General features: G+C 43.0%; 2 protein-coding genes across 2 annotated transcripts in view; both read right to left on the minus strand.

Moving 5' to 3' along the window:
• LOC146640792 (NACHT, LRR and PYD domains-containing protein 12-like) overlaps window positions 1-27298 on the minus strand; it is a 257689-nt gene that overhangs the window by 2281 nt on the left and 228110 nt on the right. The gene's annotated exons all lie outside the window — the stretch shown is intronic.
• Window positions 696-25658, minus strand: LOC146640793 (protein NLRC3-like). Its single transcript, XM_085399855.1, has 10 exons — window positions 25432-25658; window positions 24164-24290; window positions 23701-23835; window positions 20707-20838; window positions 20277-20408; window positions 18412-18653; window positions 16519-18307; window positions 9119-9292; window positions 3359-3535; window positions 696-1251 (listed from the first exon to the last, which is right to left on the minus strand). Exons 2-10 carry the CDS (start codon window positions 24262-24264, stop codon window positions 1038-1040), a joined length of 3096 nt encoding a protein of 1031 aa, XP_085255981.1. The 5' UTR covers window positions 24265-24290; window positions 25432-25658; the 3' UTR covers window positions 696-1037.

The raw sequence follows: 27298 nt of genomic DNA on the forward strand, positions 1-27298 counted from the left end.
GAAGGTTGTAGGTTGAAGCTTGTTGGTCAGCTGGGCCTTTCTGTGGAGGTTGGATGTTCTCCCACAGTCCAATGAAATGCTGCTTAGGTTCATTGGTGCTTCTACATTGGCTGTAGGTGTGGATGTGAGGGAGTGCTTCTCTGTCGCTCTCTGTTGGCCCTGTGATGGACTGCTCACCTGTGCAGGTGGACCACGCCTCTTGCCCTATGACAGCTAGGGCACAGGCTGCAGCCCTGTGAGCCTAAGCTGAATAAACAGTTAGCAAAAATGATCCATAGATGGCCTGAAATCCCCCAGTTAGCAGTTTGGTAGATAGCTATGACATGCTAATCCCATCCAGCAGCTGTATTCTACCTGTAAGCTGATCCCTGCTGAGCCAAAGCACTTTTTCATATACAAATTACAACCTTTAATAGAAACCTATTGGTCAGCATCTTATTAGCCTGCTGTTAGCTTCATTCCACAGAAAACTGAGAGAAACTAACAGAGTTGATAAAGAATAAAGAGAAATGTGCTGATTTAAAGCCTTTGAAGTGCTTCAGATGATCTCTGTCCACTTCTGTCCACTCATTCATTCATGTAAGCTTTCTAATGCAGCTTTGATCTTCACAGTCTGCTTGATGAAACTCATTCTAACCCTGAATGTCAGAGTGTTCCTCCTTCTCTTTCCCATCATTCATGCTAGCAGTGGAGGAGATTTGGATGTTGGACTGTGTTTTGGATGATGTGTGTATGTTTGTGTTGGACTGCTGTCTGTAAAGCAAACGCACATTTTGCTTTGGATTTCAGTGTCAGACAGACTTTAAGGTGCAATGAAGAGTTTGAGAGTTTCACAGTGAATTTTCCAGTGGAGGATTTTTCTTCTTCTTTGAAGGTTTGAAATGTGAACATTGTTCTGCTGCAGTCAATGGACTAAACCAGAGAAGAAGAAAACAGACTTTACCATGAAGATCCTCAGTGTGGATCAGTATAATATCAGCCTGATGTCTGCAGTTTAGTGTCAGCACAACTTTCACATCATATTCATCTCAGCACAACTAAAACATGCTGACTGACCTCAGAGTTTCAAGTTTACATCCTGGACTCTCCAGGAAACCACACAGATGCTTCACTCCTGGATCCTGCAGCTTGTTGTTATTCAAAGACCAGGAGTCATTACTCAGGTCCAGCTGTCTCAGATGGGAGGGGTTGGACTTCAGTGCTGTTGCCAGATAATCACAGCTGATCTCTGACAAACCACAGCTCTGCAATCTGTATAAAGAATGAAAGATGTAAGTTTATTAGACAAAGTGCTTGAAATCATTCAGTGTTTCATCATCTGTTCAGAGCTGAAGAAGGTTCAGAATGTAGAAGTTTAGAAAATGGAAACTCCAAACAGCTGAAGCCAACAGGAAGCAGCTTCAAACAAACACAACAAGAGAAAAAACTCTGAATGTTTCACATTAAAGTCGTACATTTCTCATAAAAACAGGACAAAGACTTGAAAAAGTCGTGTTTTTCCTTCCAGGAACCACATGGCTTCACTTTTAAAGGTGAAGTGTGACAGAAATGGACATATTTGAAGTCCAACACCTTTTTCCAGTCACATTATTAAAGCAGACAAACTACAAGCTCATTTTCATTCCAACAAGTCATCTTCTGACCTGGACTAACAACACTGGTCTCTATGTGCAGCTGGCTGTGAGACCAGTGCTCAGGGAGCGTCTACAAAGTGCAACACTGAAAGAACATCACACACTCATTTGCTTGCAGCACTTTCACACAAACATCTACTGTCATTATTGTCACCAAACTCTGTGGATCCTTTATTGCAAATTCAAATGGGATCAAATGGTCAGACAAAAGAGGGTTATGAGGAAATATGATGAAATGTTGTGTATTAGCAGCAACTTATTGAATCATTTTCCTCAGAAACCAAACAAAATGATTGACAAACATGTTTTTACAAACTCAGTGTTGGACTTGGATCAGCAGGATAAGCTGATGTTTAAAGGCATTTGAGTCTCGCTGTATGAGAGTCCAGTTCTTACTCAATATTTATGGATGATGTTCTTTCAGTGTTGCACTTTGTAGACGCTCCCTGAGCCTCACAGCCAGCTGCACATGGACCAGCTGACATTACCCAGCATTAGAGGCGGCTGTAAAAAATTCATGTTCCCATTTAAATGGTTTTAATTTGAATAAAACGATGTTGATTCATTCAATCCTGAATCGATGTTTAATATAAATGTATTTTGCCAGAATCTCAGGTTAAAGCTCACAAACTATTTCAACAAGCAGCAAACAGCTAAAACAGTAAATGAGAGCAGCTAAACACACAAAGATGGAAACACAGAGCGTGGATCGTTCACTCGACGGCACGTACACGGACACGCCGTCGGGGCTGAAAGTGGACAGCTCACAGATCCTGAAGCTGCAGGTTTCATCTGTCTCCAACCAAAACTGAGTGAAGCAGCAGCAAAAGAAGATCCAAACTCTGCTTCACGTTTGATCAATATGCTCATGAATTCTCTCTGACTTTGGCTGTTCCTGCCTGCACAGCTCTCTCTCTCTCAGTGTACTCCAAGAACAGCTTCAAACATCTGTTTCTGCATCATTCACTGTTTATTAGCCACCAGTCTGCTGTTGTGTTCAGTGCTGTCGGCCTCTGACAGTAAAGCCTCATTTCTGCTGTTCCATGGAAACTTTTTAAAATGATGACAGATTACAAACTCTCAGCTGTGTCTGTAATCAAACCTCTGTAACTTTGCTTCACTTCAGCAGCATCAGCTCATGTTCACATGTTGCTTCATGGTTTGCTTCAGTTTTTGATCGACTGCAGAATATTTTGAAGGTTATCTGCTATAAAAAGCCAGAAGAGGAAAATCTGCTTCATGTGTTTCTGTTTGATCCTCAGTGACTTTGACACAAAGGCCTCTGCTGTGATGATCACACCTCTGATCAAGTCTCACAGTGTCACAACTGATAAATGATCAGAGTTAGAATATTTCTGACTGTCTGCTGTGTGCCGTGACCTTTGACCTGCTAAAGACAGTCAGCTGTGGATTATTCATTGTTGTGTCTGATACTTAGAACTGTGAGGAAGAAGCTACACAGTTAATCAGGGTCCCCTCTCTCTGAATCAGGAAAGGTGGGCAGGCCGCGTGTGGGCCGCGGGCCATACGTTGAGTATCACTGTTTGAAATGTGAACATTGTTCTGCTGCAGTCAATGGACTAAACCAGAGAAGAAGAAAACAGACTTTACCATGAAGATCCTCAGTGTGGATCAGTATAATATCAGCCTGATGTCTGCAGTTTAGTGTCAGCACAACTTTCACATCATATTCATCTCAGCACAACTAAAACATGCTGACTGACCTCAGAGTTTCAAGTTTACATCCTGGACTCTCCAGGAAACCACACAGATGCTTCACTCCTGGATCCTGCAGGTTGCTGTTGAAGCTCAGGTCCAGCTGTCTCAGATGGGAGGGGTTGGACTTCAGTGCTGCTGCCAGATAATCACAGCTGATCTCTGACAAACCACAGCTCCTCAATCTGTATAAAGAATGAAAGATGTAAGTTTATTAGACAAAGTGCTTGAAATCATTCAGTGTTTCATCATCTGTTCAGAGCTGAAGAAGGTTCAGAATGTAGAAGTTTAGAAAATGGAAACTCCAAACAGCTGAAGCCAACAGGAAGCAGCTTCAAACAAACACAACAAGAGAAAAAACTGAATGTTTCACATTAAAGTCGTACATTTCTCATAAAAACAGGACAAAGACTTGAAAAAGTCGTGTTTTTCCTTCCAGGAACCACATGGCTTCACTTTTAAAGGTGAAGTGTGACAGAAATGGACATATTGAAATCAATGATATCAAAGCTGGAATCAAATGAGTCCAAGTCTTCTGCTGATTCAGCATCACATTCATCTTTGCTCCTTGTTCTGCATCCCCACCATAAATATAAAGAGGCAAAACTCACATTTTCCAAAATCCTCTTTAAGCTTCGACAATAAAGGAAGATAGTTTTATACAAGTCTTTGTGGTTTTCTTGTCACCCAGATCCCCGAGTACTTAAACTTGTTATAGCTGGGTTTAAAAGGGGCTAAAATACACAAAACTCCCCAGTTGTCGTACAGATAGACTTTGCCTCGCTCTTCCCAAAATTCACATTATATCCAGAAATTGTCCCAAATTCCTTAAGTATGCATTAAGGTGACCTTGAGGCTCTTAAAGGCGCCTATAAATAAAACGTATTATTATTATTATTATTGTAAGTCTATCCAAAAGTTTGCGGAGGCTGTTCGATGGGTTGGAAATAAATAAAATCCTGTCGTCGGCATAAAGAGAGACTTCATGTTCGATACCCCCTCGATGTTTTCCCTCAACACCAACACATTGTCTCAGAGCAACAGCTAGCGGTTCAATGGCAAAAAGGAGACAGAGGGCATCCCTGTCCTGGGGGGCAGATTATTGTTAGTCTGGACGGCTGTTAGAGGGGAGCAATACAATACTTTTATCCAAGATACAAAATTAAAGCCACATTTTTTAAGCGTATAAAAAAAAAATCCCATCTCACCCGATCCAACGCCTTTTCTGCGTCAAGCCAAATGACAGTTTCCAATGTATCACCTTTAACATGGGTATAAATGATATTTAATAGAGCTCTAATGTTCAAAAAAGAGTGCCTAATAAAGCCCGTCTGGTGAAATAATGGAGGACAAATACTTGTGTAAGCGACGGGCCAACACTTGAGCCAGGATCTTGGTGTCTGTGTTGAACAAAGATATTAAACGACATGAACGACAATCTAAATGGTCTTTTTCCTGTTTTACAATTAAACACATCACTGCTTGATGCATTGTTGGAGGCAACGACTGTGAGAGGAAGGATTCTTCAAAAGTTGATTTTAACAGTGAATTCAGTCGGTCAGAAAACTTTATGAAAAAATCAGATGGATACCCGTCGGGGCAGCAGATTTTCCAGACTGCATGCTCCGTACGGCCGTTTCAATTCCAACATTAGAGACAGGTTCCTCCAGACTAGCGATCGCATCTTCTCCCAAGGAGGGAATATCAAACACCTTATTGAAATCATTGTAGATCTCAAGGATAGTTGGTTAGCTGTTCTTAGTCGTAGCTGGTGAGCTGATAACTCGCCTGTTTTTCCTCCATGTCCATAAGCGTAGCTGCAACTTTGACTCAGCCTGTTTTGTAGATATGAGATTGTATTCAGTTTGTCATTGTAACCGCTGTGTATATAATACAGGCTCAGGAGAGTGGCTGTACACAGCATGTAGTTTAGTGTCACGGTCACAGTGGCTGACCGTATGGAGAGTGTGTGGAGGACTCAGGCGCAGACACTGGTGCAGCCATGAAACTGAGTTTTGAACGAAAAGCGAGCCTTTATTTCGGCTGAAGACATCAAACAAGGCAGAATCACAGTGAAGAGAACTAAACTGGGGAACTAATACTATAATAAATCATGAAGACACAGAAAGCTATGGCTAAGAATACAAAAGACTGGGCATGAAAATATGGAGGGTGGGAACACAGATGACGCGACACAGAGACTAAATACACATGAGGGATGATCAAGTTCCAAACATTAAAACTGTCAAAGCTGCAGGGGGGATTGGCTGTTCCAAACCTGAAATATTATTTCTGGGCAGCTCAGATGAGACCCCTGACTGTATGGGTGCGGGATTTGTCTGAAACTCAGTGGCTAAACATTGAGAAGACAATGTGCGAAAGATCATTGGAATCCCTGCTTTTTTCTAACATTTCAATTAAAAATGTGCATATGGGGGAACGGACGAGGGTCACACTAAAGATTTGGCGTAGAATCAAACAATCATTTGGTCTTCCAAAAGAAATTTCAATTCTATCAAGCCTCTCCTCCCTGCAGGGTTTTTCTCCTATTGTGGAAGACTCTGGCTTCAGAGCATGGTCACATAGCGGGCTTCATCAACTTTGTCATGTTGTGAGGAATGGGCACCTGAGCTCATTTGAACAGTTGAGGTCAGTTTCAGCTTCCTTCTTCTGACTTTTTTAGATTTCTGCAGCTAAGAAGCTTTTTGACAAAACATAAAGAATGGAGGCAAGTTTTGGAGCCCTCACCCATTGAGGAAATATTTCTAAAAACATTTCAAAGTAATTCCTCCCCAAAATTAATCACTCATTTTTATAACGCATTTATGAGTTTCAATACAAATGCAACTTTGGATATTAAGGCAAGGTGGGAAGCTGAGACTGGCACTCAAATTTCAGAGGACACCTGGGAAGAGGTGTTCGGTGAAGCCCATCTGGTGACTAATTCTGGGCTGTGGAGAGAATTTAAATGGAAGGTGGTCATGAGATATTTTAGAACCCCAGAGATAATGGCCAAAATGAAGCCTACAAATCCTGACACCTGCTGGCGAAATTGTGGTACTTCTTTAGGAACCCACTCACATATATTCTGGTCATGCCCAAAAATCTGCTCACTTTGGAATGACATATTTAAAGTTCTCAGTACAGTTTTCCAACAACCATTAACAAAAGACCAACAGTTAGCCATTTTAGGAGTCTTACCAAAGGGTTTTGCGGGAAACAATAAAAAGTATCTCTTAAGAATCTTGCTTACAGCAGCACTAAAGTGTATCACTATTAAATGGCTGAATCTTGACCCACCTTCATATAATATGTGGATTGATAAAGCAAGAGAAATTTACCAGATGGAGGAAATAACATCTGCTCTGCGGATTCAGAGAGAATTGTTTACTGAGCGTTGGCGACCCATACATGCTTTACTGTTTCAATAATTTAGCATAGGTCTGTTTCGTTTTGTCCATTTACGGCTAAGTTTGTCACATGTTATTTAATATTACATAAAGTTTTTGTTTTCTTTTTGTTTTTGTTGTTGTCTGTTTGTTTGCTTGCTTGCTTGGGTTTTGTTTTGTGCTTCCTAATTGCAGTTCTTATTTTAACCTACATTTCTGCATTGCAGTTCCTGTAACTGTCCTACTTGTGAACATCGACAAGCACAAGTTGCAATGTTGTAAATTATAATAAAAATTGAGTTAAAAAAAAAGAGAACATTAAAGTCGTACATGTCTCATAAAAACAGGACAAAGACTTGAAAAAGTCGTGTTTTTCCTTCCAGGAACCACATGGCTTCACTTTTAAAGGTGAAGTGTGACAGAAATGGACATATTTGAAGTCCAACACCTTTTTCCAGTCACATTATTAAAGCAGACAAACTACAAGCTCATTTTCATTGCAACAAGTCATCTTCTGACCTGGACTAACAACACTGGTCTCTATGTGCAGCTGGCTGTGAGACCAGTGCTCAGGGAGCGTCTACAAAGTGCAACACTGAAAGAACATCACACACTCATTTGCTTGCAGCACTTTCACACAAACATCTACTGTCATTATTGTCACCAAACTCTGTGGATCCTTTATTGCAAATTCAAATGGGATCAAATGGTCAGACAAAAGAGGGTTATGAGGAAATATGATGAAATGTTGTGTATTAGCAGCAACTTATTGAATCATTTTCCTCAGAAACCAAACAAAATGATTGACAAACATGTTTTTACAAACTCAGTGTTGGACTTGGATCAGCAGGATAAGCTGATGTTTAAAGGCATTTGAGTCTCGCTGTATGAGAGTCCAGTTCTTACTCAATATTTATGGATGATGTTCTTTCAGTGTTGCACTTTGTAGACGCTCCCTGAGCCTCACAGCCAGCTGCACATGGACCAGCTGACATTACCCAGCATTAGAGGCGGCTGTAAAAAAATTCATGTTCCCATTTAAATGGTTTTAATTTGAATAAAACGATGTTGATTCATTCAATCCTGAATCGATGTTTAATATAAATGTATTTTGCCAGAATCTCAGGTTAAAGCTCACAAACTATTTCAACAAGCAGCAAACAGCTAAAACAGTAAATGAGAGCAGCTAAACACACAAAGATGGAAACACAGAGCGTGGATCGTTCACTCGACGGCACGTACACGGACACGCCGTCGGGGCTGAAAGTGGACAGCTCACAGATCCTGAAGCTGCAGGTTTCATCTGTCTCCAACCAAAACTGAGTGAAGCAGCAGCAAAAGAAGATCCAAACTCTGCTTCACGTTTGATCAATATGCTCATGAATTCTCTCTGACTTTGGCTGTTCCTGCCTGCACAGCTCTCTCTCTCTCAGTGTACTCCAAGAACAGCTTCAAACATCTGTTTCTGCATCATTCACTGTTTATTAGACACCAGTCTGCTGTTGTGTAATAATGAAAGAAGTCGATGCTTCAGTGCTTTGAATTGTGTTACACAAAAATAAGCAAAGTTTTCTCGTTGTTCAGGCAGAATCGAGCGTTGAAGAATGAATTCACACGTCAATAAACATTTTCATCAGCACAAGCAGGACAATGAAAGCAGGAAATACCCCAAACTGCTATTTCTCATTCTACAACTTCAACAACTGCACATGAATTATACTTCATACACAGACCCACAGTCTCTGATTGCTCTGAAATCTCACTGACAGCCAATAGAAATAAAGAAAAGTCCAGACTGACAGTCTCTGTGGGGTTAGGCAGTGAACTGCTCACGCTGCGTTAAAGTGCATCACAAACTATTGGAATTGGATCCAACTTTGTGAAGATTTCTTCTCAGCTGCTGTTTTGAACATTTCCTCATGAACTGTATTAAACTCTGTAAATGAACTGAGAACTATTTCTACATTTGAAACTATGGATTCATTTTCCCGTTCACTTCTGTACGTTAGTGTATAAATGAATGTTAGACTGGGCTCCATGGAAACACTTGGACTGGTCTCAGCTGCCTTCTTTCTGTAGTCCTTTCTCTTCTCCAGCTTCTGTTTGAAATCCTCTCACAGAGCCTGAATCCTGCTTTGCTGTCACGTTTGGGCCTGTGTTCCTCTGCTTTAACACAAACCTCACCACAGCAGCTGTGTGGGTCGTCTCTGTAGCAGCCAGATCAGCTTCTGATACATGAACATCGTCACAGCTCCTAACTTCACCTTTATTAGCTTTGACATTCATGTCTTTCTTTTCTCTGTCTGTTTCCACACAAGCTCAAAGTCTCTGCAGCCTGAAATATAGAAACACAACAACAGCTGCAGTCAGTGAACTCACCTCAGAGTCTCCAGTCGACAGTTTGGACTCTCCAGTCCAGCACACAGAAGCTTCACTGCTGAATCCTGCAGCTTGTTGTTACTCATCTCCAGCTCTGTCAGATGGGAGGGGATGGACTTCAGGGCCGAGGCCACAACTTCACAGTGAGTCTCTGAGAGTCCACAGTCAGCCAGTCTGAGATTACAGAAAATATAAAATATGTTATTATAAAAGCAGAAAGTCTGCATTATAAACACAGACTGAATGTATATGAAGACAAAACAGAGTGAGGTCATAATCTGATGAACATCTGCTCTTCACATCTGTGCTTCAGCTCCTCTTACTGTGTTTGACATGACACAACGATTGAGTCTCTCTCAGACCTGCAGACTTTTAATGAGAATCTTTGTTTGGCTTTAATCTGCAGATGAAGGAGGAAGATGGTGTCACATTTAGGCTTCCATAATGTCCACAGTCTGTCACTGAGATCTGATCCAGAGTCAGAGTGAAGACACACATGTGGACTGTTTCCTGTCTTGAATCCAGAACATTTTGAATGAGCTCAGCTCAGTGAAGAGTTCCAGCTGGAAAGACGATCTCTGTTTGCTACCTGCTGCTGTCAGGTACGACTGTTCACGTCCACACTCAGGAAAAATCTGCTGACTGTCACCAAACGGAGCAGAAATGTCATCACTGGACAATAATGATGAATGAACTCAGAGCTGCTGATATCACATCTGATTTCAGGGGAACTAAACTAAAAAGGAACAAATAGAAACAACCATCATGACTCTGTTTGACCTTCAGATCAGAAACTATGGTTCAGAACAGCAGCAGGATTTCAGGCACTGTCACATCCTCAACATCCATATTCCAAATGCTCTTCCTGACAGGACACTCTTTGTTCCCACTCAGGGAGTTTCCATGTGTAGAAATCATTTCTGAATCTCAGTAGACTGGGAGGTTTTTCCATCTCATGAATCTCTTTCCTAACATCAAACTAGATAAATCAAACAAAGGAACTGGAGTCTGTCTAATTTCTGACCCCAGTAAAGTTTGTACTGGGATACCCCGACATACTCTCTCTCCATCTGCTCCCACAGCCTCATATTCACAGCTGGCCCTTCTCTCAGCATCCACACTCAGGGTGGGGGCGGGGTCAACACCAGTCAAAACCATTGCTTTGGCCTTATGGCCATTTTATTAGTGTGCGTTTCTGAGTAACAAGCAGGACTACGCACAGGTGTTTGGACATGTGTGGACCCGACCTACACTTAAACTTCTTAAATCCTCTGTTTCTGTGTCACCAGCTACACTTTTAATATTCATATATTCACTCCGACATTTTTGGGGAGCGGTCAGAGCTCGTACACTGCAGACAAACATGTCTCCCAGCACACAGCTGACTGTCAACTCTCTGAGATTGGATATGATTCATTTAGATTATATCTGTAAGGTGAAGTTTATCTCGGTGTTTATTTGTTCCTGAGGAAGTCAGCTCGGCTCAGATTAAACTTTAATAACTGAACAATTTTAATGAACCTTAACGCCTCCCTGGAGCATATATGGAACTGAATCAGTCACTTTTCTTTATTTCCTGATGTTCATATGTGACATACATGTTTTAACCATTAATCTGGAATTAAACTGACATTTAATATATTTTAAGGAGGAAAGAGAAATTTCACCAGAGGATGTTGATGCTGTTCATGGAGACTGAAGACAGAATGATTTATCTGTCCTAATATTTCTGCTGCTCTTTCCTCTGGTGCAAAAATATATTAACTGTTGGTTTTAATTCAAAATCAATGGTTAAAATGTTAAAATACCAACAAACTTGTGGCGTTAGTGTTGATATTCTGTGAGTTACTTAAAGAGATCACACAGGTACAGGACATATTTTATGTTTAGGTTTATGCATATTTGTGGTGTGATGTGCATGTAGTGGGCTGTTATGTTGCAAACTGTGTGGATGTGTTTGGGAACAGAAAGATTATTTTACTGCATAAAACGGCGCTGATCAGCTGTTTCTGCCGCTGATACACTCGGCCGGTGAACCACCTGACTCACACAGGCTCTCCTCCTCCACAGTCCTCGTTTATGAAGAGCTTTACAAACACAACATCACGGCTAACAGCTGGATTCTCCCGTTTCAGTGCCAAACAGCCACTTCCTGCTACAGACAGTAAAGTGGACAGTTTGGCGCTAAACACGTTTTTAAAACTTTAAGCTCTTATTTGTTAAAGCCAGCTTCACAGACAGATCTGTGTCAGTGTTTTAGAGCAGGGCTCAGTGGTGTAAACCAGCCTTTATATGTGTTTCATCTCCATTTTTACATTAAACTGAACCAAAACACTGAAAACTTCACCTGATATGTCTGTGTAGGTTCTCATCATACAGTCATGGTAATCTAAGGAGCCTGGAAAGAAAAGTGACTTCTTTAAGTTTCTTGAAGACGTTTCATCTCTCGAAACCGCTGCTGATAATCACCCACACCCTTTTTCACAGCTTGGCTCATGTGATGAGCCACATGATCAATAGTTGGTCAGCGACCCTCTTAAGGGACACTCCCACTAGGATTAAAATCTGGGACTCTCCACTTTTTGGTTTTAGAAGTGAAGAAGCTGAATGTTCGGATTAAACATCTTCAAGAAACTTAAAGCAGTGCACTCGCTTTTCTTTCTAAGCGGCCTTTCTTAGATCACCTGATATAACCTGAGTAAATTATGTCGAGTGTCAGCGGGGTTTGAAAACTCTGCAGCATGACCCGGGTGTTGCTGGTGGCATCATGAGCTTAGACCCCTCAGTCAGCTCGGTCTGAAGTCATCGCAGCACTAACAGGCACAAATAGGCTCTAACGTGACAAACTGACCCGACATTTAAAGAGTGCCCACTACAGTCTCAGCTAAAACATATTAAAATGTGCAACGCCAAGGACTGTACACTGGACTCCATTTCAGTGCAAAAGAATAAAACGAAGTAAATCCATCCAATCTCCTCTGCCTGTCCTTATCATCAATAAAAACAATTAATAAAACAGAAAATCATAGAAACAGTCATCTTTGTTATTGCATCATCACACATCAGTTCCCAGTAACTAGTCAGAATGAGACGTTGTTTTCATCTTTCTCACACTCATCTCACTCCCCGGTCACAACAGGTGGTGACTTTAACAGGTGTTACAACCTGGCTCAAAGCTGCAAAAGAGGGCGGAGACTGAAAACAGAGACTGGTTTCATTTTGAAGTTCTTAATAACCTCGGCTAAAGATGACACCAGACAGCGTGACAGGGTCTGACAACGAGTGGTGGCGTCGTCCTAGCCGACCTCGGCAGTTATTCACACGCCATGACCAAAAACTCCTGCAGCGTCACAGCAGATAGAGGAGGAGTCACAGAGGAGCGTAACAGCTGTGACAGATGCAACAGGAGGACGAGCTCCAACAGTAAACACACTGTGAAGACAGGAAAGCAGTCACGAGTGATGTTGGTCCTGTTTTTATCTCCACTAAAACCTCTCTAACGTCACATGTAACAGAACACAGACACATCTGATTATCAGGGACCACGACCCACATCTTTGCCTCACTATGTTTATAAGAAGAGACTGAAAATAATGATTCTCCCAACACATCACCAACACTTTTATGGCAAACAGATAATAGTGAGTGACAAGAGGTGAACTGTTTCATATGCAGTTATCAGGGTAAATACATTTAAACCAAAGACACTGGAAGACTAAATGAAAGGAACTGAAGGTGACAATTCAAGAAGCTCAACAGAAGTCAAATGTAACATGATCAAGATTCCCTGTTAAAATATACTATGTTAATAACAGTGTATAGTACAATAGTATACTATACACTGTTATTAGTATAGTAGTATACTTGTCACACAGTGGAAATTTGTGTTTTTATGTTTTATCAATCTGTGTATTGGTACATAGTGTTGATTTTATTTGCATGATTTTATTGTGATATTTATATTGCATGGTTTTATCCTCATACTTATATTATGTGTGTTAATGTTGTTGTACCATATTCCTTTAATCCACTGAGGACTAAACAGATGGGGGCGTTCCCCAAGGTGGCCTATCAGCTGCCAGATTGACCTGTTAAAGGGGATGGTGAGCGCAGAGACAAGAGGAGCGACGCACGAAAGGTGAGCAGGAGAAAAAGGAACGCGTGTAAGCCCGCACGTGTGTTGAAGGAACTGCTGCCTGACTGTGGGGCGCCGCGAGTCGTTCGGCGATCCAGTCCCAACTGCAGGAACAGCAACAGTGGGTGGCGATGGCCCTCAATTCACAACAGGGCAGGGATGCCCCTCTGCCTGCATCTGACGGTGCTACGAGGGAGGCCGTGTGCAGGTGTGGAGTGGGGCGAGACTGTGCGGCGACGCGCTGTCAGGAGACAGGTCTGCGACAGGAGCCCCCTCCTTGTTCTTCTGGCCGGCGTGGTTTCCATCCCGGAAGAGAAATTCCTCTCCTGTTTCAGATAAGGCACATTCGCCCGCGTGTGGCTGTACTGTGGGATTATGGGACTGTGGGAGGGTAATTTTAGCATATGGAAAACATTTTTTTAGCTTTGTTTTAATAGTGTATAGTTATTTCTGCCGGCAGGGTTTTTAGCGCATTGAGAACACTCTTTTTATTGTATACGGGGGATTTTAACTTGTATTTGTGATTCTGGCTGTGTTTTTTATGGAAATAAATGGTGTGTGTGTTCAAAGCCAGCTTAGTTTCTGTGCCCTGAGCGCTGACCCGCTTGCTCCCCTTCCTCTTGTATGTGAACGGACTTGGAGGTGAAGATTTAGGTCCACCAGTCTTAGCGGCTACATAATTTTGGCGTTTGTCGACAGGATACAAGTTTGGGAGCAGTGTTCAGTACCTGGGGTACAGATATAGATGATAGAATGCTAAGTGTTTAAATCAGCTACCCTTGTTGAGGGTTGTGAGCAAGGGGTGTACAGAAAAGACGTTTTATTGCCACGTGAGTATTCATGAGTAGTGTTCATCCACAAGGGATATCAGAGGAGCTGAGCTGAGAGGAGTCAGTGTTCTGATAATCCCATACATTAGCTATGCTATGTGGTCACGAAATGGAAGAACAGCAGGTTACCTGGATGTGGCAATTGGACTGTATAACTCACCTATGCTGTAACTTTTCTAGGATGCATTCAAAGGAACTCGTTGGTAGCAGATTATTGCTGATGTTTCATGTGTTATGTGTAAAGAAGGGACTACCAGAGACACAGTAGCCAGCAAGGCCAAGTGTTGTTCAGCCACCCTCCTGGACAGAACACCTGAATGTTGTGACAGGGACTGTCACAGTTAAAATATGGGGGGATGTCACACAGTGGAAATTTGTATTTATCTTGTATATTGTTTTTATTCTGATTTTTAGTGTTTATTTATGAGTGACGTTTTATTTGCATTGTTTTATTCTGTTTCTATTGCATGGGCTTTAGTGTTTTATGTGACACAGTTTTTAATCCACTGTGGACTGGCTACACATGGGACAAATTAGCTGATAGGGACCACCTGCTGAGGCATGGGTGTGTCAGCTGTGTAAAAACCTTTTAAAAGCAGGCTAGCTGAGCACTGAAGGAGAGAAGCCCAAGACTGGAAGGCTAATGCTAGATGGCCAGCGTGACACGGCGACCCAGTCCTGACCTCATGGAACGGCAACAGTAGGAGACAACGCGTGTGATTGGCAGCAGGTTTACTATCTGTTATTTTACAGGACACTGATGCAAGGGGAGCTGTGGCGGTGGTCGCATGATGGATTCGGATGCAGAACGCAAGCTGGGCTGGGATATGATGGGCCAGTGGAAGGACAAGATGGGAGGCTCTTGCTTGTCTGCCGAAGACGGGGCTGGCGTGGACTCTGCTCTAAAGCCGGAATTCCTGGCCTGCTGATGGACCCATAATGAACATGTGGCATAATTATAGCAGGGGTTTGTTAGTGAATATAGAAAATGGTAGTTTTACGGGTTCTAGGATTGTTTTATTTAGTTTTTCTAAATTGACAACCTTGTATCACGTACATTTTAAGGGTGTTTTTATTTGTGCTCCCTGGCCCAGTAATAAACTGTTCCTGATCAGACCTGCTTCATCTCTGTGCCCTCGGTGTCTGACTCGCTTGTATTTTAAAGAAGCTTTCTTTTTAGAGGACATTCTGGCGCGACTGCTTTAGTGTCCCCATGTGTTACATACTATGCTAATAATAGTGTACAGTATAATCCTAAATCTGCAAATGTTGAAAACTTCTATACAATCTCAATATTATGGAGGATCAGAAGAGTCAAAACACATCAAAATACATTTCATGCTTCATTAATAAATTGTGCAATAAAACATGAGTACATTTATTTCATTTTAAAAAACATTTTTGAATTCCAATTTTTAAAATGATTTTAAAATCTTTTAAAAAATAAAATCAAAGATTTACTTTGTACATTTAAAATGGTGATTCCACTCCTCATTTGAAAATCCATTTCTTCACTGCATTTCCCTTTCCTGTTAGCTCAGGATTACCATATTAGGTATTAGCTGACCTCTGACCTTATATTCCACTTGTGTGGTGTCAGAGTCTCGTCTCTGTTTTTACAGAGGATGTGGTTCTGTTGGCTTCATCAGGTGATGGCCTCCAGCTCACAGTGGAGCTGTTCTCAGCAGAGTGTGAAGCCGTGTGAATGAGGATCAGCATCTGAGGCCATGGTCCTCAGCTGGGAAAGGGTGGAGTGCCCACTCTGGGTCAGAGACAAGTTCCTGCCCCAGGTGGAGGAGTCTCAGGGTCGTGTAAAGAAGGGGGAGGGGAGCAGGAATCAACAGACAGACTGTTGCTGCGGTAACAGTGAGGTGGACGCTGTACTGGTCTGTCGTGGTGAAGAGAGAGAGCTGAGCGTGACAGCGAAGCTCTAAATTTACCGGTCGATCTACGTCCCTGCCCTCACCTATGGTCACGAGCTGTGGGCAGTGACTGGAAGAACCAGATCGTGGTTACCAGTGGGGCAAATACATTTTCTCTGAAGGGTAGCTGGTGTCTCCCTTGGAGACGGGGTGAGGAGAATCCCCTTCACAAAAACTAATCAAGTGAACAAGACTCTCCAGGAGGTAAACATTTAAATATCCAAGTCTACCATAAAGAGAAAACTGCATGAAGGTAAACACAGATGGTGCATTACAATTCATTGCATGTGTTTTACATGAAGAATGGAGGATATACCGTCCACTTTCACTCTGTCTTTAGCAGCAAGTGGCTCTTTGTTGTTTGGCTAGCTGCACTGAAACAGGAGAATCCAGCTGTTAGCCGTAATGTTGGTGTTTGTAAAGCACTTTATAACCAAGGACTGTGTTTTTAATTTAAAGATTAAACTATTAACCGACACTGATCAATGATGTAATGATCACATCTGGACTCACCGAGCCTTTCTGCAGTTCCTCACAGCTGGAATCAGTCTCAGTCGTCCCTCCTTTGATGCTTTGTACTTCTGCAGGTCAAACTCATCCAGAACCTCCTCTGACATCTGCAGCATGAAGGCCAGAGCTGAGCAGTGGATCATAGAGAGGTCCTTTGACCTTTTCTTTGACTTCAGGAACTCTTGGATCTCCTGATGTACTGAGAGGTCGTTCATCTCCATCAGACAGTGGAAGATGTTGATGCTTCTGTCAGGAGAGGATTTAAACTTCTTGTTATTCTTCAGGTTCTTGATGACTCTCTGGATGGTTTCTGGACTGTTCTCTGTCTGACCCAGCAGACCTCCTAAGAGTCTCTGGTTGGACTCCAGACAGAGGCCATGAAGGAAGCGGACAAACAAGTCCAGGTGGCCATTTTTACTCTGGAGGGATTTCTCCATGGCTCGTTTAAGGAAATCATCCAGAGAGGACTCTCTGTATTTTTTTCCCAGGAAGTCCTTCAGCACCTCTGACTTCCTGTTGGTGAAACAGTGGAACATGTAGACTGCAGCCAGAAACTCCTGGATGCTCAGATGAACAAAGCAGTAGACTGGTTTCTGGAAGATCACACACTCTCTTTTGAAGATCTCTGTACAAACTCCTGAGTACACCGAGGCCTCTGTCACATCCAGACCACACTGCTCCAGGTCTTCTTGGTAGAACATGATGTTTCCTTTCTCCAGATGTTCAAACGCCAGCCTCCCCAGCTTCAGAAGAACTTCCCTGTCAGCCTCCGTCAGCTCCTGTGGACTCGTCTCATGTCCCTCGTGGTACTTGTTCTTCTTCCTCTTTGTCTGAACCAGCAGGAAGTGTGAGTACATGTCAGTCAGGGTCTTGGGCAGCTCTCCTCTCTGCTCTGTAGTCAACATGTGCTCCAGAACTGTAGCAGTGATCCAGCAGAAGACTGGGATTCTACACATGATGTGGAGGCTCCTGGATGTCTTCATGTGGGAGATGATTCTGCTGGACAGCTCTTCATCACTGAATCTCCTCCTGAAGTACTCCTCCTTCTGGGCGTCAGTGAAGCCTCGTACTTCTGTTAGCCTGTCAACACATGTAGGAGGGATCTGATTGGCTGCTGCAGGTCGGGAAGTTATCCAGACGAGAGCCGAGGGAAGCAGATTCCCCTGGATGAGGTTTGTCAGCAGCTGGCTGACTGATGACTTCTGTGTGACATCAGACAGCAGCTTCCTGTTGGTGAAATCCAATGAAAGTCTGCTTTCATCCAGGCCGTCAAAGATGAACAAAAGCTGAGAGACAGCCAGCTTCTCTGCTGTGACCTTCTGTAGTGTTGGATGGAAAACATGGAGCAGCTCCAGAAGACTGTACTGCTCCTCTCTGATCAGGTTCAGCTCCCTGAATGAAAGCAGAACCACCACACTGACATGTTGGTTCTCCAAGCCCTCTGCCCAGTCCAGAGTGAACTTCTGCACTGAGAAGGTTTTTCCAACACCAGCCACGCCGTTGGTCAGAACCACTCTGATGGGTCTCTGTTGGTCAGGTAAGGCTTTAAAGATGTCCTGGCACCTGATTGGAGTGTCATGGAGGTCGTCCATCTTGGAAGCTGTCTCCAGCTGCCTCACCTCATGTTGGCTATGAACCTCTTCACTCTGTCCCTCTGTGATGTAGAGCTCAGTGTAGATCCTGTTGAGGAGGGTTCTACTTCCTGTTTCATCACTTCCTTCAGTCACACGTTCACATCTCCTCCTCAGACTGATCTTATGTTCATCTAAAACCTCCTGCAGACCAACATCTGCTGAAAGAAAGAAAAACAGAAAGAAAACTCTTCAATGTCTGAACAACAACAAGAAGTCCAGTTTTCAGAAATGAGTCCATCAGCAGACAGATGTTCAGTCTTACTTTGTACACAGCTGCTCTGACTGGCTGTCTGCAGTCCAGCTCTGCTTCTGGATCTTTCTCCACACTGGGGACAGGACCAGTCTCCTGATGAAGCAGACTGGTCCCAGTATGAGGAGATGCACTGTCTGCAGAACCAGTGTCCACAGCTGGTAGAGACTGGATCCTTCAGGACGTCCTGACACAAAGCACAGCAGGACAGCTGCTCCTCCTCACAGACACCACTCCTCTTCCTCTTCCTCCCTCTGTGAACACATTTCTTTATCACTAAAATCATTGACTGTCAGTGACAAACATCCAGATTTGATGACACTGTGCAGAAGCTCTGATGGTCACAGAGAAAAGTCAAAGTGGAGAAACTTGTGTTTGAGTTCAGAATCCAAGTTTCCTTTGCTGTTCCTGCCTGTCTTATTAAACACAGAGTGATCAGCCTACAAACTCCACAGTAAAAGCCTTCATCACAGAGCTGATTATGTCCTTCACTGGATGTACTGGAAGTTTGGGATCCATCACTTTCAACTGACCTTTGACCTCCTCTAAAAACTGTGGTGGAGCAGCGGTGTCACATTCAGAGCTTTCAGCTTTATTTTGAAAGAGTTCAGTCATCAGGAAGTGAACTTCTGGGTTCTGATTTCCTTTCTATTCTTTTACAGAAGTGAAGAAGAAGAACTAAAAGCTTTGAAATGATCTGAGTGATATTTTTGAACATTGCCACCAAATTGAGTTCAGCCTCCAGCAGTAACTTTGTTTCATGATGCCTCCCTGATGATGTGATGTTTGATTACAAACCTGTTTATGTGTTAGACATTAATCACATGAACACAGGCAGAAAAAAGAAGCCAATGAAACAAATGACAGAAACGTGTTCATTCACTGCCATGATCCATATTTGATATGTACAGATGTTTGTAAAGAACACGTGTGCAGCGCTTTGTTCTGAGTATCTGCTGTCAGCACACAGTGCAGCAATAACTACAACCACACGTTTCTGTAGATCCTGAACATCAGCCTGGAGGAATCTGACCTCAGGTCTGCACACAGAGGAGCTTCACCTCTGGGATGATGCTGGCTTCAGCTCCTTCTACAATCAGGCAGAAGCTTCTGCACCATCAGGACACAAACAGAGAGGAGCTTCTATCCTCAGACCATCCAAGTCCTAAATCAGAACATGCTCCCCTCATAGCATCACCATCAGGGTTTAAACAGGACCTTACATCATGTTCTTGTCTCACTGTCATATTTCAGATCATACCTGATTCATTATGACGTCACACGCTGCTACACTGATCCTGCTGCTTCATTACTGCTGATATTACTCTGCTCACTCTGTTCAGTTACTCTGTTTACATCACTTTGCTCATTTGCTTTGTTCTGCTTGCACTGCTCTGTCAGTACATGCTGTGCTAATGTGGCACAAAGCACTTTAACATTACATCTGCACAATGTTTCATTATTTCATTTAATGATTGTTTCTAATGTTTTGTCCAGTCACAGGAGCAGCTCAGCACATTTCACTGTGTTGTACGTGTATGACGATGCCTGTGACAAATAAACAGCCTCGGACTCTTCAATCTTCTGCATTTCTTTGGAGATCAGCTCAGTGGCCTGTTGAGACCATCTTTCTATTTCTGATGACTCAGTTCAGATTATTATCCTGATACTTTCTTTTAAAATGTGATGAAATCATTTATCTGATGTTCTGACACAAATACACCAAAACAATCCCAAACAGCACAAACCACCACGTTACACACAGTGTAATAAAAATACAGGCAACTACAAATAAAAACACTTTAAAAATATAAACTAAAATTACAAAGTGGTCACAGAATTTCAAACACCCGTAAATGAGTCAGCAGCTCTCTTACATGGTCAGCTGAGCTCCATGATTGAAGAACATTGTTGCTGCAGGTTCATGACTGAAGACTGGAGGATTGTCTTTGGACCAGTCACTCCTCACAGACACACAGCTGGATGCTGGAGACTGTGACCTCTGACCTCTGCAAACACAAACACATCACATGAATTACTGATTAATCTCTGTTTAAAATCTTTTAAGCAGCTGCAAACACACAAACTGGATGATGTGATGGTTTCTGTCAGTAATAGTTGTCTCAGATTAGAGTACAGACGGCTGCAGAGACGTTCACAGCAACAGAGAAGAAATCATTACCTTGGATTGCATCACTACTACGATTGCATTATCGTACCCGGACCACCATTAGGAATCATTTATGATGTCACTGGCAGAACATTTATAGAAATAACCTTTGAACTCTGAGTCAGCAGCTCTCTTACATGGTCAGCTGAGCTCCATGATTGAAGAACATTGTTGCTGCAGGTTCATGACTGAATTGTGGAGGTCTCTCTTTGGACCAGTCACTCCTCACAGACACACAGCTGGATACTGGAGACTGTGACCTCTGACCTCTGCAAACACAACCACATTGCATTCATTTCACATCAATTAGTATACCACAAAAGGCATGCAAGGAACACAGTATGAAGGCAAACTTCTGGCTTCAATAACATTCAACAGGTCAGGTGGAAACTTTTCTCAGATTTGATTCATGTTTTTATAGAACGATCCAGCTAAAAAAAATATACCATTAGGTCAGGGGTCAGCAACCTTCAGGACCCAAAGAGCCATTTGGAGCCAGTTTCCACGCAAAAGAAAACACTGGGAGCCACAAATACTTTTTGACATCTAGAATGAAGATAACACTGTATATACTGTTTTTTACCTTTATGCTTTGTGTGAACAACTAAGGTGTGTTGCTTATGAAATCCATGAAGTGCTACAGAGAAAATTACATGTTATTTATGTAATGAACACATTTGAACTCTTAAAGAAATATAACCAAAGGAAAGACACCCAGCTGAACTAAAATGATGTAGCAAACAAAAGCTGCTGTGAGCCGCCACCCTTATATCTCCTTTGGGCTTTTGGAGCCTTGACCTGACTTTTAAAAAATAATTGGAAAAAAAGCTCTATGCTGCTGAAAGATGAAAAATAGATATTTGCAAAATTCTGCCTAAATATGTATTTTACCTGGTTAATGTGTGTGGCGGGGCGTGGTCTGCAGCGCCGCTGCAGGGGAGGCGGACGCACCTGAGCGGCACCCGCAATCACGCCTCGCCGCCTTAACGTCTGTGCTGTTGTGTTGGTGTGTGTCGGGCTGTGAGCTGCAAAGCTACAGCCGGCTGTGTGCGTACAGCAACCGTGTGTGAAAAGTGGTCAATAAAGAGAAGCTGAAAAGCGTGTTCATGCAAACATCGTCGGGTCTGCCGTGATATGTTTACAACGGGACTTCTGCTCCTGAACCTCTGCGCACAGCGTCTGCAGGTCGGGGCTGTACGAAGTCACTTTCATCTTTACAGGACTGTAAGCTGTCGTCTGTGAGGCGTGAGCGGTAGGGATGGGTATTGATAAGATTTTCACGATTCCGATTCCATTTTCGATTCTGTTTAACGATTCGATTCTTTATCGATTCTTTTTAAAAAAGGAGAACACTAAGGTCGATTAGCTTAGAACTTTGTTTTATATCTTCTCTTTGAACAAGATAGAAATTTAGGAGTAACATGGCCTTACAAACCCAACAGTGAGATCTTAAGAGATCCAGCCTACGGCTCTTCAATGTGGTGTCACAGGGACCCCGGGGAAAAAAATTGTAAATGTAAAATAATAAAATAAATATTCTTCTGTAGCAATAACAAAGTATAACATAAATTATTCTGTAGCAATTACACAAGAATATCCAGTAATGTCCCTGCCTACAATTAAACACATTCACTTACCAAAAATCGGGGGCATCTGCTGTGGCAAATGGGTGCAAGCCTTTGACCACAAACTTAGTCACTGCTCGGTAACATTAGTCTATCCTGGCTTGAAAGGAGACGCTACCGGTAGACTGCAGCGAGAACTGCCAGCGAGCGCCAGCCAGACTCTGTCTCTCTCATCATGGTCACCTAAACGCGCAGTAATGGCAGATAAGGCAGATCGCGCTAACATAATATGCACTGTTAGCTGATTATTTACCTGCCGCATTAACGGGAGAGGACGTGCAAACGTTACCGCTGCTGCTGGGTTGAGATTCACGAGTCCGGAGCGGAATTAAAAACACGACATTCATTTAAGGTCATCGTGTGTTTTGTGAGCAAATGCTTTTGCATATTCATAGTGTTTCCTCCCTTAAATGAAGTATCTACTTTGCAAGTATTGCAAGTTGCCCTGTTGTCATCCGTTCTTGTAAAGTATAACCAATCTTTTTAGCGTTTGAGCCGCCATGTTTCCTGCCAGGTAAATGACGCTCCGCAACGTGGTGACGTCATTCAGGGTGACTGGAATCGATAAGGGAATCGTTTGCAAAAATGGCAAACGATTCCAAGGAATTGAAACAGTGGGAACCGGTTCTCAACAAGAACCGGTTTTCGATACCCATCCCTAGTGAGCGGTGTTTGTTTTTAACATAGTTCACGGTGGAGAACAGCTGCTGACATAATGTGGATCCGAAGATCCATAATTGGCCTACCTGGGGCTGAAAGTCTCGATAAATGCACGGCGTTTCGGCGGGTACACCGGCTTCCACGAGTGTGACGCTTATTTGAACGATGAAAAAATAAAAAATATAATTTTCTTTTTATATTTCAATATCACAAAAATCTTCCAATTTAGAACTACAAGTTAAAAAAGAACATAAATAAAATACACTTCAGCTAAATACTTCTAATTTATTTTCCCAAACCACGAGGAGCCGCACTGTAAGGACTAAAGAGCCGCAGGTTGCCGACCCCTGCATTAGTGTTAGTCAATGTTGCAACTGAACTGAAAAACAAAAGATTTTGGTCAGGTCCAAAGAAACAAAGTCACTATTAATACAACACAACCCCCCCAAAAAGAGCCATGTAGACCCCGGGCTCTATGGGTCTTGTGCTCGGAGCTTGTTCCTGTGCTGCCATGATTAGTGCCTCTGTGCTGTCTTTCAGTCCAGCTTTGTTCAGCCACTGGTAGGATTTCTGGATGTCAGCCACTTCCTCTGCCTGCTGGTGGTGCAAACTGTGTTGTTCTGAGTTTCATTGGACGTCTTTGTCCAAAGCACCAGACAAAGGGCAAAGTAGATGCATTTGCATCAGCAGGAAAATACACCCCAAACTAGCATCATCATTATACAACTTTAACAACTGCCACTAAATGATACTTCATACACAGACCAGTGTTAGGTTAAGTTATGATGTCACTGGCAGAACATTTATAGAAACAACCTTTGAACTCTGAGTCAGCAGCTCTCTTACATGGTCAGCTGAGCTCCATGATTGAAGAACATTGTTGCTGCAGGTTCATCACTGAAGACTGGAGGAAGTATTTCTCTGGACCAGTCACTCCTCACAGACACACAACTGGATGCTGGAGACTGTGACCTCTGACCTCTGCAAACACAAACATCAATAACTGATCAGTTCTCTCTGACAGCCATATGATCAGCTGATCCCTCTGTGATATTGTGTCTGCCTCATGACGCTGACAGGTCAGCCAATCATCAGCGGTTTTTTCTGTCTCTGAATGAACTCAGTTTGTTCTCAGCTCTTCTCTCTGATTCTGCTGCACTGACTTCACTTAAACTTACCGAGTTCAGATCTTAGCAAGAAAACAAGTCAATAAAAAGCAAACTCAGATCAAACAGTTTGAACCAATCACAGATCAATGATTCTGTCATGGTTATGTTGAAATGACTAATAAAGTTAGTAGTGTTCTTACATTGTTGCTGCAGGTCCATGACTGTAAGGTGGAGGTGTTTGTGTAACTCCGTCACTCCTCACAGACACACAGCTGGATGCTGCTCCGTCCTCTTCCTCCATCTTCTTGATGTCAGGGTGGAGTTAGTCTGAGAGGTAAACACACACACTCAGAGGTGCTGTTGTACTGGAAGCATCACACTGACGGCTTTCTAATGTTGGAGCTTTGGCCCTAAAGTCCAAACCAGTTATTTTAGAGGCTCAAAGTCTTTAAAAAACACCAAAACCATCACATTATTTAATAAGTACATGATCAGGTGGATGAAGGAACTCAGTGTGCTTGGGATCATCATCATGGTGTGGTGAGGAGCCCACATGTTACGGCTCCTTTGGAGAGAAGCTGAGGATCACTGCAGGAAGTGAGCTCATGAAACCAAACTGCTGTTTGTGAGCAGCATGACTCTGTTATTGGACCTGCTCTGTGTTCTACATATGATCAATACTTCAAATATCTGTAAACATCTCATCTTATATTTGTTGCACTTGGTCACATCTGTCTTTAAAAATAGATTTTTAATGTCACTGAGAGTTCTTTTCTACCTTTATTGATTTATTTTGGAATAAATTAAATATAAAGGTGCCAAAAACTGCCTGCAGCTTCTGCTCTGTGACAGGAAACTACTGTCAGGCTCAAAATGACTTCAGATTATTCATCACAGAGTGTTTATAGATCACAGGACACGTTACAGTTTCACTGTTGATGTTTTAGTTTTTAAAAAAATGCTGTGTTAAGGTCTTACTGTGAATCTGCGCGCTCATTGGCTAATAACTTGAGACTGACAGGTGGTTATCCAATCAGCGTGCGGCCTCACACGGACATAAAACTCTTAAAGTTTGTTTCTGAAGGGATTTTCAGATTAGACCTGATGTTTCTGCCTACAGCCTGTTTACCGATATAATCAATATCAGACATCAGAGCAACAGAAACCTCGGTGATCAGGACGCCGGGACTGAGAACAGGAAGTGGCTCAAACAGTTTAAAGTCAGCCTGAAAGGAGTTTCTGTCGCCATTTTTTTTGTCGTGATAAGGGCGGGTCTTACTGTGAACCTGCGCGCTCATTGGTTAATAACTTGAGATTGACAAGTCGTTATCCAATGAGCGCGCGGCTTCTCCCAACATAAAGTAGTTTCCTTTGAAAAACCAAAGTCTGATTATTTTTGCCTCCACTGACGGAGCCTGTTGTTCCCGCCACAGAGACACAGTAATGTCAGAGCGGTGTTAACACTCACCTGCCTCAGCACAGCTCTCACTCTCCTCCTGCTCTCTCAGCTAAACTCACTTCCTCTCTACTTACAGGAAACCAGCGCTCAGAGGAGCCGACCGGCCTCACGTTTCACCCACAGACACGAACAGCGTGGAATTATTTTATGTCATAAGAAGAAACATATTCATGTTAACACTCACCTGCATCAGCTCCACCTTCCTCCTCCTGCTGCTCTGAACGGAGGATCAACACTTTCACTTTCACTGCTCCTCCCTAAACACAGAGGATGCTGGGACTTGTAGTTTTTACCTTGTGTGATATTTATGGCTGTGACACTAAATCACAGCATGAAAACTTCCTGCAAACATGTCACAGGCGATAAAAGTTTCACATTAAAGGTGAAATTATTTTTCTGTCTCATGTTCAATAAACAGTGAGCTGCTCGGTCGTCTGCATGTTGCTGAGACTGAGCTGATGATGAAGCTGTGATGGGTTTATGGCACGTTTGGTTGTGGAGAAGAGTTTTACTGCCGGTGCAGGTGAAATGATCAGAGGTTACAGCCTCTGGTTAAAGTGGAGGCAGCGATCAGGACAGCTGAGCAGCAGAGGTCTCGAGGGTCCTAAAGTGTAAAAGCATCAGAATCAGAATCAGAAAGGGTTTTATTGCCAAATGTTGAGCAGGTTTACAACATTAGGAAATTGCTGCGGTGCTTCAGTGCAAACATACTGTCATAAATTACGCTTAAATAGACATGAAAATAAAAATAAGAATAAGAATTAAAAGTGCTAAGTAGATAGATATATACATGATATATACATGAGTGCAGGTGGTGATCAGTGCCAAACATGGAATGATGCAGTGAACACAGCATAGGGTCATGTGTTAGTGGTGGGAACAGTCATACGGTTATTGTTCATGTGTCCGACAGCAGAGGGGAAGAAACTGTTCTTATGGCGAGAGGTTCTGGTGCGAATGGACCGGAGCCTCCTGCCTGAGGGGAGCAGGTCAAACAGACTGTGTCCAGGGTGAGAAGGGTCAGCTGAGATCCGAGCTGCACGCCCCAGTGTCCTGGAGGTGTATAGGTCCTGCAGAGATGGGAGTCTGCAGCCAATCACCTTCTCAGCAGAGTGCACAACACGCTGCAGTCTCTGTTTGTCCCTGACAGTGGCTCCAGCGTACCACACAGTGATGGAGGAGGTGAGGATGGACTCGATGATTGCAGTGTAGAACTGCATCATCGTCCGTGTTGGCAGGTTGAATTTCTTCAGCTGCCTCAGGAAGTACATCCTCTGCTGGGCTTTCTTAATGACGGAGGTGATGGTGGGCTCCCACTTCAGGTCCTGGGTGATGGTGGTACCCAGGAAGCGGAATGAGTCCACAGAGGTGATGGGGGTGTCAGTCAGGATGATGGGGGGGAGTGGAGCTGTGTGCGTCCTGAAGTCCACAATAATCTCCACTGTCTTCTGGGCATTCAGCACCAGGTTGTTGTGGCTGCACCAGGACACCAGACGTTCAACCTCCCTCCTGTAGGCAGACTCATCCCCGTCCGAGATGAGTCCAATAACGGTGGTGTCATCAGTGTTAGTAACACAAAGATGACAGAATGGGATCATCCACACAACACTAACATCTAAATCCACGGCAGGAACTCTTCCAGTGTCCTGAAAAATCTGTGTGCACGATGCTGAGATTAAAATCTGTCTGCTCATCTTAATGCAATATTTACTAAAGTCTGGTAGAAGTTTTACTGATTTCCAGTCCACTTAGCAGACGTGTGGATAGGTGGTGGGTTGTAGAGCAGACTGAAAGCTTTAAGTTCATCCTCTGATTAAAAACTCAGACCCACAGATACAGGAAGTATAACCCTGGTGTAAGAAAGGAAACAGCAACA

This window comes from Rhamphochromis longiceps, unplaced genomic scaffold (assembly GCF_057381845.1).
Source record: "Rhamphochromis longiceps isolate RC_006_pf unplaced genomic scaffold, R_longiceps_female_GT1.1 unmapped_scaffold_1, whole genome shotgun sequence".
NCBI classification, from domain to species: Eukaryota; Metazoa; Chordata; class Actinopteri; order Cichliformes; family Cichlidae; genus Rhamphochromis; species Rhamphochromis longiceps.